Raw genomic sequence first — 14393 nt, 5'->3', positions numbered from 1 at the left:
CCGTGGCCACGCGCCTGGCCCCGCCGCGCTCGCCCGCGGGCGGGGGCAGCAGCGCGGCGCTGGCGGCCACGCGGCAGTGGCCGGCCCCAGAAGCTTGGTGGGCACGACGACGGCGAGGTGGGAGCGGGCGCGCGCGTGCGGGTGCGTCTCTGGCGCGAAGGATGGCCAGGGGGCACCTGGTTCGTGGGCCCAAGCGGTCAGATTTGTGCTTAGCACGGGCCAAGCGAGCGATTTCGCGACTTGGTAGTTTTTTGCCACGGATTAAGAAAAAAAAGGTAGTTTTCGGGACAAAATCATAAAGTGGTAGTTTTTCGTCACGGTTCCGTAAATTGTGGTAGTTTTTGGTTAAATACTCACGGGCGAGGGAGCAAAGCTGTCGCTCGCCAGGCGTAGGCGGAACACGCGCCTCCCATCGTCCGCCCAACAACAAACGTTCCAGATTCCGATCGTCCAACCAATCAGCCACGCAGCCTACACTGCGCACAGCTACGCCATGGCATTGGCGACGCCGCTCCGCCACCTCCTCGCCGCGGCCCCCGACCCCGCCACCGGTGCGCCGCCGTCCCTGCAGGCGCAGCCAGCGCGCGCCTTCCCGCCCCACCGCCGCCTCCTTCTCCGCTCCATCAGGCTCGTCGCGGCGCCGTCATCGGATGCCACGAGGCACGCGGGGGTCGCGGCGAGGGCGGCGGGCGGGGGCCGGCCGACGGTGCTGGTGACGGAGAAGCTGGGCGCGGCGGGGCTGGAGCTGCTGCGGGCGTTCGCCAACGTGGACTGCGCGTACGAGCTGACGGCGGAGGAGCTACGCGCCAAGGTGTCGCTGGTGGACGCGCTGGTGGTGCGCAGCGCCACGCGGGTGACGCGGGAGGTCTTCGAGGCCGCGCGCGGGCGCCTGCGCGTCGTGGGCCGCGCCGGCGTCGGCATCGACAACGTCGACCTCCAGGCCGCCACCGAGGCCGGCTGCCTCGTCGTCAACGCGCCCACCGCCAACACCGTCGCCGCCGCCGAGCACGCCGTCGCGCTCCTCGCCGCCATGGCCCGCAACGTCGCCCAGGCCGACGCCTCGCTCAAGGCCGGTACGCCCCCTCCGTTTTCTGCCAACGAGCGAATGCTGTCCACACCCTGCCTAGGTAGATGGATAAGGTCTCGTGGGTACCGACGGCCACGAGAGCAATTTTACGATGTTTTCTGATCAACGCGCACTGTCGATTAGTTTTACGTGCTACACCTAACACTTTGATACTGTAGCTGTCCTCTTCAGAATTTACCAACATTTTGATCCAGTCTGGTGAACCACCTAACAGTTTGACACTGTTGCTCTGTGGATTATATGATTGCTCCAAAATGTGGGTACCTACGGTGGCAATTTGCTCTGCCGCAGAAACCTATGATGTTTCCCGATCAATGCAGATTGTGGACTAATTTTGATCTACTTTGTCTGCATGTTAGTACTAGCTGTTAAAACTTTCAGTATGGAGATATGTTCTCTTCTAGCTGATTTTCGACGGTGAATCTATGAAACAGTTATCTTCTTTTGAACTTTACCAACATTTTGACTGTTTGGGGATCCACTTAATAATTTTTTCACTGTTGCTCTATCGGATAGTATATGACTGCTGCAGCTTCATTCCTTTGTTAATCATTGATAGCTTGAATCCAGGCACACCATATTAAATGAGTACACTGAAGCTCAAGACTAAACTACATAAATTTGAGTCACTGTGAGCAAGAACAGAGTCATTGTTGGGTTCAGAACATTTATCAGCATGCCAAGTTCACATAGAAACATTTCATTGCTCTGAAATGCTTATGTAGCAAACAAAAAAAAAGAAAAAGCTTATGTAACAGTGGTGATACGCATTGTGCTGCACATGCTACACACGTACTAATATAGTGTCATGATTTGCTTTTGCGCATATTCAGGCAAATGGCAGCGTAGCAAATATGTCGGAGTTTCCTTGGTTGGAAAGACAATAGCTATTATGGGCTTTGGAAAGGTTGGTTCAGAGGTTGCTCGACGAGCGAAAGGACTTGGAATGGATGTCATTGCTCATGACCCGTATGCCCCCGTTGACAGAGCCCGGGCTATCGGTGTAGATCTTGTATCGTTCGATGATGCCATCTCTACTGCAGACTTCATATCACTGCATATGCCTCTAACACCGTCAACAACAAAAATATTCAACGATGAGACTTTTGCAAAAATGACGAAAGGAGTAAGGCTTATCAATGTTGCGAGGGGTGGAGTGGTCGATGAAGAAGCATTGCTGAGAGCACTTGATAACGGGACTGTTGCACAGGTAGTCTTTTCTGTCATGTCCACTGATTCAAATGTTGATAGTGCATATTGCTGTCAAACAGTTGTCATGACTCATCTACTTATGCCATTATCTTGGGTATAGTGTGTTATTTAGCATAGACAGTAGACATTTCTTTTCTTTTCTTTTTGTTTCAAAAAGTTCCCCCTTGGCCTTTTCTGATTGCTTTGCGATGCGAGTCAGGCAGCACTCGACGTGTTCTTTGAAGAGCCACCGCCAAAAGACAGCAAGTTAGTACACCATGAAAATGTCACGGTGACGCCTCATCTTGGAGCTAGCACAACAGAAGCACAGGTTTGCTGTTTGTTTTGCAACGATCTCTGCACCACATCTTGCCAGCTTATCCTCTTAACTTTGCCCGTTGTTCGTCTACAGGAAGGCGTTGCCCTTGAAATCGCAGAGGCCGTTATCGGTGCACTGAAAGGTGAACTCGCTGCTACTGCTGTCAATGCCCCAATGGTCTCTGCCGAGGTACTCCCATTGCCAAGGACTAGACCTCTATATTCACAGCATAAATAATGCACACTCTGCTTCAGTTTGAACAGTTCATCTGTTCCGACAGGTTTTAGCCGAGTTATCCCCATATGTCATCCTTGCTGAGAAGTTGGGACGTCTCGCCGTGCAACTCGTGGCTGGTGGCAGTGGGATCAAGGCAGTCAAGATTGTCTACTCATCAGCTAGAGACCCGGATGACCTGGACACAAGAATTCTCCGCGGCATGGTCACAAAAGGCATCGTCGAGCCCATTTCGAGTGCATTCGTCAACATTGTCAATGCCGACTACGTTGCCAAGCAACGAGGGCTCCGCATAATCGAGGAGCAGATCCTCCTCGACGGCTCCCCCGAGATCCCTATAAAATCCATCCAGGTCCAGCTTGCCAATGTGGAGTCCAAGTTCGCCAGCGCGTTGTCCGATGACGGCGACATCAGGGTGGAGGGCAAGGTTAAGGATGGCACGCCGCATCTCACGCTCGTCGGCCCTTTCAGCGTCGACGTCAGCCTTGAGGGCAACCTGTTGCTGTGCCGGCAAGTCGACCAGCCGGGCATCATCGGCAAGGTGGGATCGATTCTTGGGACGATGAACCTGAATGTCAACTTTATGAGCGTTGGGAGGATTGCTCCTGGGAAGCAGGCCATCATGGCCATTGGGATTGATGAGGAGCCTGACAAGGAAGCTCTCAAGTTGATCGGGGAGACGCCGTCGGTACAGGAGTTTGTCTTTCTTAAGCTTTAGAGAATGTAGATTGATTTCTACTCCTATATAACATCTGCTTTACTAGTATGATGAGTGGTTTTTTGCAAGCTTATTTAGTTTCTGTGTAGAATGATAATTTTAAGCTCGCCTGGAGAAGCTGCTGGTAGATACTCCCTCCCTTAATAAGAAATATAATAAGAGCATTTAGATCACAACTTTAGTTATCTAAACGCTCTTATAGTTATTTACAGAGGGAGTACATCTTACGAACAGATGCGCAGAATGTGATGCCCATTCTTGGGCCTGCTGTCCTACCTTTTGATTGGATGATCTTACTGTTGCTGCTAGCTTGTATGGTCTCTGTTTTGCTATGCCTTCAGAACTTTTTGGGATAGACATATCATCCACAAAATTAATTTATCGCATCAAATTTATCTGGATGCTGAACCGAAGACCACTGTTCTGAAACAAATTGCATGATTTGATAATCAACTGTAAGTAGGCTCAGTTTCATCCTATTTAGTCAGCATGTTTCGCATTTGTGGTGTAGTTAAATGAGACATCACTGCATTCGTGTGTCAGCATTCTCGCTGATAACGTTCTCCCAATTACGACGACATCGTTATAACAAAAAAGGAAAATTATAACAATTAGTAGAGGTGAAGAGTGATGTCAGTCTATTAAAAATTGGATGACATCTGAACCTGAAACACATTCTGCTCTTGGGAGTGTCTAATAGCAGTGGATGATTTTCGGTCTGCCACTGGTCACATTCACCCTCACTCCCCTCTCTAGCCCTTTCTTTTTCCTAGTGTCACCGTCGAACCAGGCTATCCCTCTGAACCCTTTCCATTCCACCTTTCTCCCCCCACCAGGGACAACTAACCCTAATTCTTTGCCATGCTGTTTCGTCGTCTCCAGCTCGTATCAAGCGTGTCGCCGCCTTGCCACCGTCGGACACGAACAAGAAAGACAAGCAAATTGATGATTTTGGTGAGGAAATTTGACTGTTGAGGAATTAGAAACCAAGACGGATCCGTGAGTGGACGAAGGCTAAACCTGAACGGACTCTATGCCAGTAAGTAAACCCTCCTGTTTCTTACCCCAAATTCTCGTCCTCTGAGTTTTCCGTGGCGATCGACCCTTCTCTCAAATTCTCAACGGGACCCCCAATACCACATCGAGAGCGGAGATGGAAGGGGAGAGCGAGCCGGCGGCGGCCGCAGCGGTCTTCTCGGCGGTGCTCGACGACGACGATCTCTTGGGTGAGATCCTCATCCGCGTCGCCTTCCCCACCAGCCTCGTCCGCGCCGCCCTCGTCTGCAAGCGCTGGCTCCGCCTCGTCTCCGCGCCGGCCTTCCTCCGCCGCTTCGGGGACCTCAACCCGCCCAGCCTTCTCGGCTTCTACGTCGTCACCATGTCCTTTACGTCCGAGGACGGGCAACCCCCGCGGTTCGTGCCGGTGCCTGATCAGCCCCCTGAGCTCGACGCCGTCGTCCGCCGCGCGAACTTCGATGTAGGCACCTTCGGTGGCGACATCTACGACCTGGATTGCTGGAACGGCCTCCTCCTCACCCGCCAGGTGGGGTCAGCGACGTCCTCGAAATCCAAAATAACGGTGCGCAGCCCCCTGTGCCCTGCGGCACATACGACCATCCTACCACCAACTCCGAGCACCAGCATCCATGGCGGCTTCACGTACCACTACCGTGAGATCCTCCCCAATGGCGTCGGCGACGACGGCCGCCTGTCCTGCTTTTGTCTTGCGATAGGGCGGAAAGAGCGGCAGTGTGTTTTGGATGTCTATGCATTACAGTTACAGGATGATGCCTGGTCCATCTACTCTTCAGCCGTGACTGAAACCAGTGTCGTTCATCTGCCGTTGCCTAGCTTGATCGTTGATGAAAAGATCTGCAATCTCACCCTTGTGACCGGCAGAGACAAGCCAGGCAGTTACAAGCTATTCTGGCTAGATCTTGCGTCGTCATGTTTCTCGCTGGTTAACCTCCCGGAAGAGGTGCAGTACTATCAGGGAACCGGGCTGTCGCTTGCAAATGATTCTAGGGTCCATTTCATCTATGCCAAAGGATCTTGTCGGGGAAACTGATCCACGAACACCTATGAGACCGGCGGACCGAGCCCCTTTCGGTTCGGTGGGGGGCGGAGATCGCACGAAGAGCAGATCGAGGCGAAGCACACGAGCAGTTTACCCAGCTTCGGAGCTCTCCGGAGAGATAATACTCCTACTGCTGCTTGTCTAATTGTATTCTGTTCTTACTCGGGAGCGCTGAATGCTACAGTACATTCGTGCTGCTAACGAGACCGAGCGTGTGTGTATTCTGGCTTCCGAACGAGCCGAACCCTCCTTACGTTGCGCATGGGCCTCCTTTTATATGCTCAAGGGGTCACCGACAGGTGGCAACGCAGACAGGGGTAAAAACGTAAAAGGAGTTGCGGTTGGTACAGCTACCTGTACAGTGTATCCTACCTAACCCTGACGGCAGGGGACAAGGGCATTAAATGCCCGTCGGTGTCGCCCAAACAGTACAGAAAAGGACCGTCAGGGACGCCACCGTTTGCCACGATGGTGATCTTGTCAGCGTCGCATGCCACCGTGCACCGCTGGCTGCACAGCCTCCTGCCACGCGCGCCTGGAAAGGCCCCAGGGCGACACGTTGGTGGATGTGCTGGAGCGCGGGTACAGGGTGGTTACTTGCCGCGGCAAGTGCCTTGCCGCGGTCGTTGCCTTGTCGCGCCCGGAAGCTTGTCTTGAAATGGAACTGGCACGCTTCACACTTGGTTACTTGTGCAGTTGCATCCTGGAGGGCTGTTGGCCAAAAGAAACCTTGCCGAAACGCTTTGCCGGCAAGTGCTCTTGCGCCAATGTGGTGACCACATATGCCTCCATGTATCTCTGCCAACAGCTCTTGTCCGTCTTCCCGATGAATACACTTCAATTTCACGCCGTTGAGTCTTCTTCTGTACAGTGTGTTGTCGACAAACTGGTACATACTTGACTGCCGGGCTACTCTTTCCGCTTCTTCTTGCTCGTCGGGAAGTTCTCCTGTCTGAAGGAAACGGACAATCTGCTATGCCCATGCCGGAGCTTGCGGCTCGACAATGAGGACTAAAGGCACATCTGCTGCTGTGGGAACATCCGCTTCTACGGCGAGAACCCGCGGCTCAGTCGGAGCTTGATGTTCCCTGGCAAGCTTGCCGGAACAAAACTTGTCGAGAGCGTCTGCTTCAACGGAACAAACCCTAAGGCTTGCCGGAGCAGACTGCTCCTCAGCATCCTTGGTGTTGATCTTGAGGACTTTCTTGACGGCGGCTTCGGGGAGCTCTGCCGGGAAATAGTCACCAGAAATCAACTTCCTCTTCTTGCTCTGTCCAGTTGATGGTGTTACAGACGGTTGAGTCAGCTTGAGCACAAAGATCCCTGGTTCCACAGGTAACTTAAGTGCGGCGCACTTTGACAGGCCATCGGCAACGTCGTTCTGAGCCCTTGGAACATGTGCCATCTGCAGGCCGTCAAAGTGCCCTTCTAGCTTCCTCACTTCATCAACGTAAGCTTCCATCAACGGACTCTGGTAATTCTTGTTCACTTGGCGGACGACAAGTTGTGAGTCACCCCTAACAATGAGCTTCTTGATCCCAAGGTCTGCTGCGATCCTGAGACCGGCAAGCAAACCTTCATACTCTGCAGTATTGTTCGTTGCTTGTTCCTTGGGAAAGTGCATCTGGACTACGTACTTGAGATGCTCTCCGGTGGGTGCAACAAGTAGCACGCCCGCACCGGCGCCTTGTAGCGAGAAGGCACCATCGAAGTACATCAGCCACTCTTTGCTTGCTTCCTTGACGGGGACGCTCGTTTCTGGAATTTCTTCATCTTGTGTTGGCGTCCACTCTGCTATGAACTCTGCCAATGCTCTGCTTTGGATAGTTGAAGTGCTCTCGAACTTGAGGCCAAAGCTTGACAGTTCCAGTGCCCACTCGACAATCCTGCCTGTTGCTTCTGAATTTTGCAGTATCCTCTTCAGCGAAAAACGAGTGACGACTTTGTGATCTCATGTGCTTGGAAGTAATGGCACAACTTTCTCGAGGCCATGAGAAGGCCGAAAAGCAATTTCTGCACACCAGAGTACCTTGACCTAGCCCCCTGCAGAAGGGAACTGACAAAGTAAACTGGGTGCTGCACCATTTTCTTCTGCATCTCTTCACGCGCCTGCGCAGATCCATTTTTGTCGGGACCAGAGCTTGTCGGTGAAGTCCTTTGCTTGTCGCTGGATGCACTTGCCGCGGTTGCCGGCTCATCATCCGCCTCCCTCTCCGCTACTAACGCAGCACTAATCACTTGATTGGTTGCCGCTATATATAGCAGCAACTTCTCTTGTGGCTTAGGTGCGACAAGTGTTGGAGTGGAGGACAGATATCTCTTTAAGTCCTGCAGCGCAGCCTCCGCTTCCGGAGTCCATTTCATTGGACCTGCCTTTTTCAATATTTTGAAAAATGGCAGGGCGCGCTCAGCAGACCTAGAGATAAACCTGCTGAGAGCAGCTACGCAACCGGCAAGTCTTCGTACATCCTTGACGCGCTTTGGTGCTTCAATCTGCTCAATGGCCTTGATCTTGTCGGGATTGGCTTCTATTCCCCGCTGAGACACGAAAAACCCGAGAAGCTTGCCGGAGGGGACTCCAAACACACACTTCTCGGGGTTAAGCTTGAGGTTGATCTTGCGCAGATTTGCAAAGGTTTCGTCTAAATCTTGAATCAGAGTTGCTTTGTCTTTGCTCTTGACCACTATGTCATCCATGTAGGCTTCCACATTTCTGTGCATTTGCGGCTCAAAAGCGTGATGGACAACCCTTGCAAATGTTGAACCAGCATTCTTTAAACCGAAAGGCATCCGTACGAAACAGTATGTGCCACATGGAGTGATGAATGCGGTCTTCTCCTCATCCTCTTCTGCCATGAAGATCTGATGATATCCTGAGTATGCATCAAGAAATGAAAGCAAGTCACATCCGGCCGTGGAGTCAACAATCTGGTCGATGCGCGGCAAGGGAAATGGGTCTTTGGGACAAGCTTTATTGACATCGGTAAAGTCGATACAAAGCCTCCATTTCTCGTTCGCCTTGCGCACGACTACAAGATTGGCCAACCACGTAGGATGGAACACTCCTCTGACAAGGCCTGCTGCTTCCAACTTCTTGATTTCTTCTGCGATGAATTCTTGGCGCTCCACTGCCTGTTTCCTGACTTTCTGCTTGACGGGCCGCGCATGAGGACAGACGGCAAGATGGTGCTCGATTACTTTCCTGGGAACACCGGGGATGTCAGACGGTTGCCATGCAAACACGTCGACGTTCGCCCGCAGGAAAGCAACGAGCGCGCTTTCCTATTTAGGGTCGAGAGTGGCACTGATGGTGAAGGTACCACCAGTGCCGTCCTCCTTGGCGGACACCTTCTTGGTCTCTGGTGGAGCTCCCATTGCCTTCTTACACTTGCCGGTGGAGCTCGATGGTGCGTCCTCGACGGTAGCGCAGCACTCCGAAGAGGTGCGCTTGCCGGAGTGTGCATCAGAACTCTTGCCGGACTTGGTCTTCTTCTTCCCCCCGGGAGCTTCAACGGCAAGTGACCTGCGATCTGTTGCGGCTGCTGCTTCCCGGTAGATCTTGTCGGCGCAGATAAGAGCATCCTTCTTGTCGCCAGGGACAGAGATGACACTTATCGGACCTGGCATCTTCAGTACGTTGTATGCATAGTGAGAGGCTGCCATGAATTTGGCAAGTGCTGGACGGCCGAGTATCCCATTGTAAGGCAATGGAAAGTCAGCAACGTCAAAAGTGACCCTCTCAGTCCTGAAGTTCAACTCGCTGCCAAATGTTACCGGCAGCGTGATCTTTCCCTTCGGCTTGCTCCTTCCCGGATTGATTCCTTGGAATGTGCCAGTCTCTTCGAGCTCGCCATCAGGGATCTGGAGTTTCTGGATTACCGCGGAGGAGATCAGTTCAAGCCGGCCCCACCGTCAACTAGCATCTTAGTGACCTTGAGGTTGCGAATAGTTGGTGAAACCAACATCGGCAAGCACCCGACCGCAGTTACGCGATCAGGGTGGTCCTCAATATCAAAGATTATAGGCGTATTGGACCATTTTAGAGGCTTGCGTGACTCGATGGGTGGTTCTGCCGCATTGACTTCTCGCACCCACTGCTTGAGCTGGCGGTGTGAAGTATGCAGAGAAGCGCCACCGTCAACGCACAGGACCTCTGTGGCTTTCTGGAACTCCTGCTCATCGGTCTCGTCATCATCCATATCTTCATCGTCATCGTCATCTTCATCCTTGTCGCGGCCACGGGGAGGTCTGTCTCCTTACCGCTGCTTAGCCTTGCCGCGGCGTTCCCCCTCGGCCGGGACGTTTCTTGCTGGCTCCTCCAGCACCTTCCTGGGCTTTCTCCTTGTCGCGCCGCTCGTATTCAGCCTTTTGCTGTTCTACAAGCAGCTCGACCTTCTTGCAGCTCTGGAGGTCATGGCCCTTGGTGCGGTGGATCTTGTAGTACTGCTTGTTGGTGCCGTCCTGCTTGTCGGCGACCGCCACAGCCTGATAGTTGGCGCCTGCGTCGACCTCCTTGCCGGAGCTACCAACCTTGGCTTTCTTGCCGGACTGCTCAACGACTAGCACCTATTTGCCTTTCTTCTTCCTGTTGTTCCGCCGCCGATTTTTCTTTGCCGGGGCAGCATCTTCACTATCAGATCCTCCTGCTCCTATATTCTCTCCGGGGAGTTTCCTCCCTTCCTCAGCACGTGCACACTTGTCGGCCAGGGCATATAGCTCACTGACGTCTCTGATCTTGCACATAGCCATCTCCTCCCGCATCCTGCGGTTTCGCACGTTCTGATGGAACGCGCTGATTACCGCGGCAGGGTGGACATCTGGAATGTTGTGCTGTACGCGGCTGAATCTCTGAATGTACTTGCGCAGGGGCTCTCCTTCCTTCTGGGCAAGCAGATGAAGGTCGCTTTCTTGGCCATGAGGTTTGTGGCTGCCTGTAAAGGCGCCGACAAACTGATGGCACAGGTCAGCCCAGGAGGATATGAAGTTGTCCGGCAAGTGCATGAGCCAGGATCTGACATTGGGCTTGAGCACCAGCGGGAAGTAGTTGGCAAGGATCTTGTCGTCCCGCCCCCTAGCAGCTTGCACCGCGATGGTGTAGATGTCGAGGAACTTCGACGGATGCGACTTGCCATCGTACTTCTCTGGTACATCTGGCTTGAAATTCTTCGTGCTGGGCCACTGGACCTGCCGCAGCTCACGAGTGAACGCAGGATAACCTACCGCGTACGGCAAGTCGCCTGGTTCCCCTGGCGCATGCATGTCAACAGAGGGCCCAGCGTGCTTGTCGAATTGACGTCGCGCTTCTCTTCGGCGCTCGATGCGAGTACGAGCTTCTTCTTGCTGTCGTTCGTGAAGAACTTGGCGCTGATCGCGACGAGCTCGTGGATCTGACGAAGCGGTGGAGTCGCTGTCGAGGTGGATCCGACGAGTCGGCGATCTTGGCCTTCGGGGCGGAGAGTGCATGGCAGTTGCACCCCCACCGGTTTCGTCGCCACCGGCTCGTGCCTGGCAGTTCTGCCGCGGCCGCGATGCACTTGGCTGCCGCGGAGTGTCGCCGTTGGCGAAGCCGATGAGACTCTGAATGGTGGCCCTCCATTGGTCGATCTTGTCTTCCGCTGGAGGGTAATCCAGGAGCAGTTGAGCTCGCGCCAAAGCTTCTGCTGGAGTGGTGGGCGGCAGTGGCGAACGGTGCGAGGAGCGGGATATGCTCGGACTTCTAACTATGTTAGAAGGAGCAGTATCCCGTCCAGGCGACCGTGTCTCGCTCGTGCCAGCACGTTGGCGTGCATGCTGGTCCTGAGCACCCCGAGATCCACCAGCTCGATCTTGTCCCAACGAACGTATGGTACTGCGAATACCATGACGCTGTCGGTCTTGCGCCTCCTGAGATGGGTGCGGTACATGCACGGACGCCGAGGTCTGCGCGGCCTTGTCCTTGGACCTGGCAGCATCATGAGCTTCCTCGTCGACGTCCGTTCTTCCGCCGGCGTCTACCCCACCACCCGTTTGCTCCGGTGGTGGTGGGATCGATGTGGACGGAGCAGCTGCCGCCGGAGTCTTCTTCTTCGGTGGCATGTCGATGAAAAAGATGAAGATCTAGCTCGTGTGAACGCCGGATCAAGTTCACACAATCTCGACGCCCCCTACCTGGCGCGCCAAAGATGTCGGGGAAACTGATCCACGAACACCTATGGGACCGGCGGACCGAGCCCCTTTCGGTTCGGTGGGGGGCGGAGATCGCACGAAGAGCAGATCGAGGCGAAGCACACGAGCAGTTTACCCAGCTTCGGAGCTCTCCGGAGAGATAATACTCCTACTGCTGCTTGTCTGATTGTATTCTGTTCTTGCTCGGGAGCACTGAATGCTACAGTACATTCGTGCTGCTAACGAGACCGAGCGTGTGTGTATTCTGGCTTCCGAACGAGCCGAACCCTTCTTACGTTGCGCATGGGCCTCCTTTTATATGCTCAAGGGGTCACCGACAGGTGGCAACGCAGACAGGGGTAAAAACGTAAAAGGAGTTGCGGTTAGTACAACTACCTGTACAGTGTATCCTACCTAACCCTGACGGCAGGGGACAAGGGCATTAAATGCCCGTCGGTGTCGCCCAAACAGTGCAGAAAAGGACCGTCAGGGACGCCACCGTTCACCACGATGGCGATCTTGTCAGCGTCGCATGCCACCGTGCACCGCTGGCTGCACAGCCTCCTACCACGCGCGCCTGTAAAGGCCCCAGGGCGACACGTTGGTGGATGTGCTGGAGCGCGGGTACAGGGTGGTTACTTGCCGCGGCAAGTGCCTTGCCGCGCCCGGAAGCTTGTCGCTCACCGGGCCTTGCCGGGACGCGCGGCGCGTCGCGGCAAGTTCCTTGAAATGCTTTGATTGGCCTTCCCGGCAAGCTCCTCTCGCCGGGGCCTTGTCTCCTTGGCTTGAATACTTTGTTTTTGAATGGCTCCAAGGGAACCACGGAGGACCTTGGCGATCGCCCGGCAAGCCTTGCCGCGGGGTGCTGCAACTGCCCGTGCACAAGTTCAGGATACTAGAGTACCCCTACTCTAGTACACCGACAAATCCCAGCTTCGCATCTGGCTCTACAAGGTGGACACGAATTCGAATAGCCTCGCCGACTGGTTACACGTTGATACCGTTTGCTTGCCTGACATGATACCAACTAGCATGTCCGGGGATGTTTCGGTGCGTGCAGTTGGAGCCAATTCTGCGTTTGTTTTCTTGGAGAAGAATGATGTCATCTACCTGCTTGATGTTAAACACAAGGCGGCAACGAAGGTTTACCAGTTTACTACACAAGAAGAGGATAGATTCATGGATGGAGTCAGACCCTTCATGATGGTTTGGCCTCCTAAATTCCCTGCGTTGAAGGAAGGGTGTGATCCAAAACAGTGACGTCCCTCTGCAAGATTTTGCCTCTTGTTGATCCGCCTAGTACTGTGGTCTTCCGGTCTACATTACGCTAATATTCTGTCTCAGTTAAGATGTTTACAATGTCCATACACTTATTTCTTATAAATCAGCACACCATCATAATTTATCCGTGGTTGGTGGCATGCCCTTGCCGTAGTGGTTGCAAGCTTAACTTAGATACTAGGATAATTAACTTTCATTCTTTCTGTTAGCCTCTGTATGTTGCAGATTTACAATTTCAGATAATTCTGTCGTCTCTACACGTTCTATATGACCTCTATGTAGAAACTTGGCTGCTACCCCTATAATTTTGGTGGGTCCACGATCCACACACTCGGGCTTTGATTTGCTGCCCAGTGTGCTTTTCGGGCTTCTTTGGCATTAGACTTTTTGGTCGATATATGAGTGGAATGGTGCTAGGAAGATGTTGGCTTGAACAAATCTTATGATGAACCGCTTTGATCCCCTCTTAATAGTGTGGGATCTTTATAACTAAAAAATTAACTGAATATGCTTCTTATCTTCATTTTACCATACTTGAGTCACATCCATTTTGGTGGGTCCACAATCCACAGACATAGTTTCCAAGAAGACTACGAACTTGTGTATTCACTTATAGCAAACATAATTAGTCTCCTATATGTATATTGGTTCTCAATATCAAATTATAATTAACGGCATGATTGCACCATAAATCCAATTTTGTTCCCGGGTGCACGTGCTCCTACCTGTGGAAGTTATTTTGAAATATCAAAAGAATCCCAACAAAAATTCCTTGAGTTCATAGTCACATCCAAATGCTATCTACAAAATTTTAGGCAAAAAGGTTAAGCATTTGGTCTGTGAAAAAAAAGCAAATTGAAAACCAAATGACACCCCAAATTTGTTTTTTTCACCGACAAAACATTGTTGCTCCGTTTCACATGAAAATTGTCAACCATGCTTGTGACACTAACACGAACATCTACAAAAATATTGAGATTTTTTTGAAAACATTTACTATTCTTTTTATTACTTTTCGCGCGGGAGCATGTGCTCCCGGGAGCCAAAACGCCCCTCCCCCCTGATTGCACTTTCAACCTACACAATGGCTATCGTTCGATTGGAAGCACGAGCGATTATGCGGTCTAGTTTTAATCAATTGATTGTTGGGCATCGTCAAAGATCATAGGATAGGGAGAAGTCGGGATGGATGGTGGTTGTGAGGCATGCTCGAGTTGGATGGCTGCATTTTTCGATGTCTGAAAAATGTCCGAATGTATGACATATTGTATACATTATGCCTAGCAAATTTGTAGTCGCTACCTTGCATTTTTGTATGCCCTTTCCAATTTACTACATGGCA

The 14393-nt window shown here is 52.5% G+C and overlaps 1 protein-coding gene across 1 annotated transcript; it reads left to right on the top strand.

Moving 5' to 3' along the window:
• Positions 1-453: 453 nt before the first annotated feature.
• On the top strand, positions 454-3857 carry LOC119339367 (D-3-phosphoglycerate dehydrogenase 3, chloroplastic-like). The gene is made up of 5 exons (XM_037611458.1): positions 454-1073; positions 1921-2297; positions 2499-2609; positions 2691-2786; positions 2878-3857. The coding sequence occupies exons 1-5, from the start codon at positions 494-496 to the stop codon at positions 3547-3549; spliced, it is 1836 nt and encodes a 611-aa protein (XP_037467355.1). The 5' UTR covers positions 454-493; the 3' UTR covers positions 3550-3857.
• The last annotated feature ends 10536 nt before the right edge of the window (positions 3858-14393 follow it).

This window comes from Triticum dicoccoides, chromosome 7B (assembly GCF_002162155.2).
Source record: "Triticum dicoccoides isolate Atlit2015 ecotype Zavitan chromosome 7B, WEW_v2.0, whole genome shotgun sequence".
Lineage (NCBI taxonomy): Eukaryota > Viridiplantae > Streptophyta > Magnoliopsida > Poales > Poaceae > Triticum > Triticum dicoccoides.
This window is presented reverse-complemented; position numbering and strand designations above follow the sequence as displayed.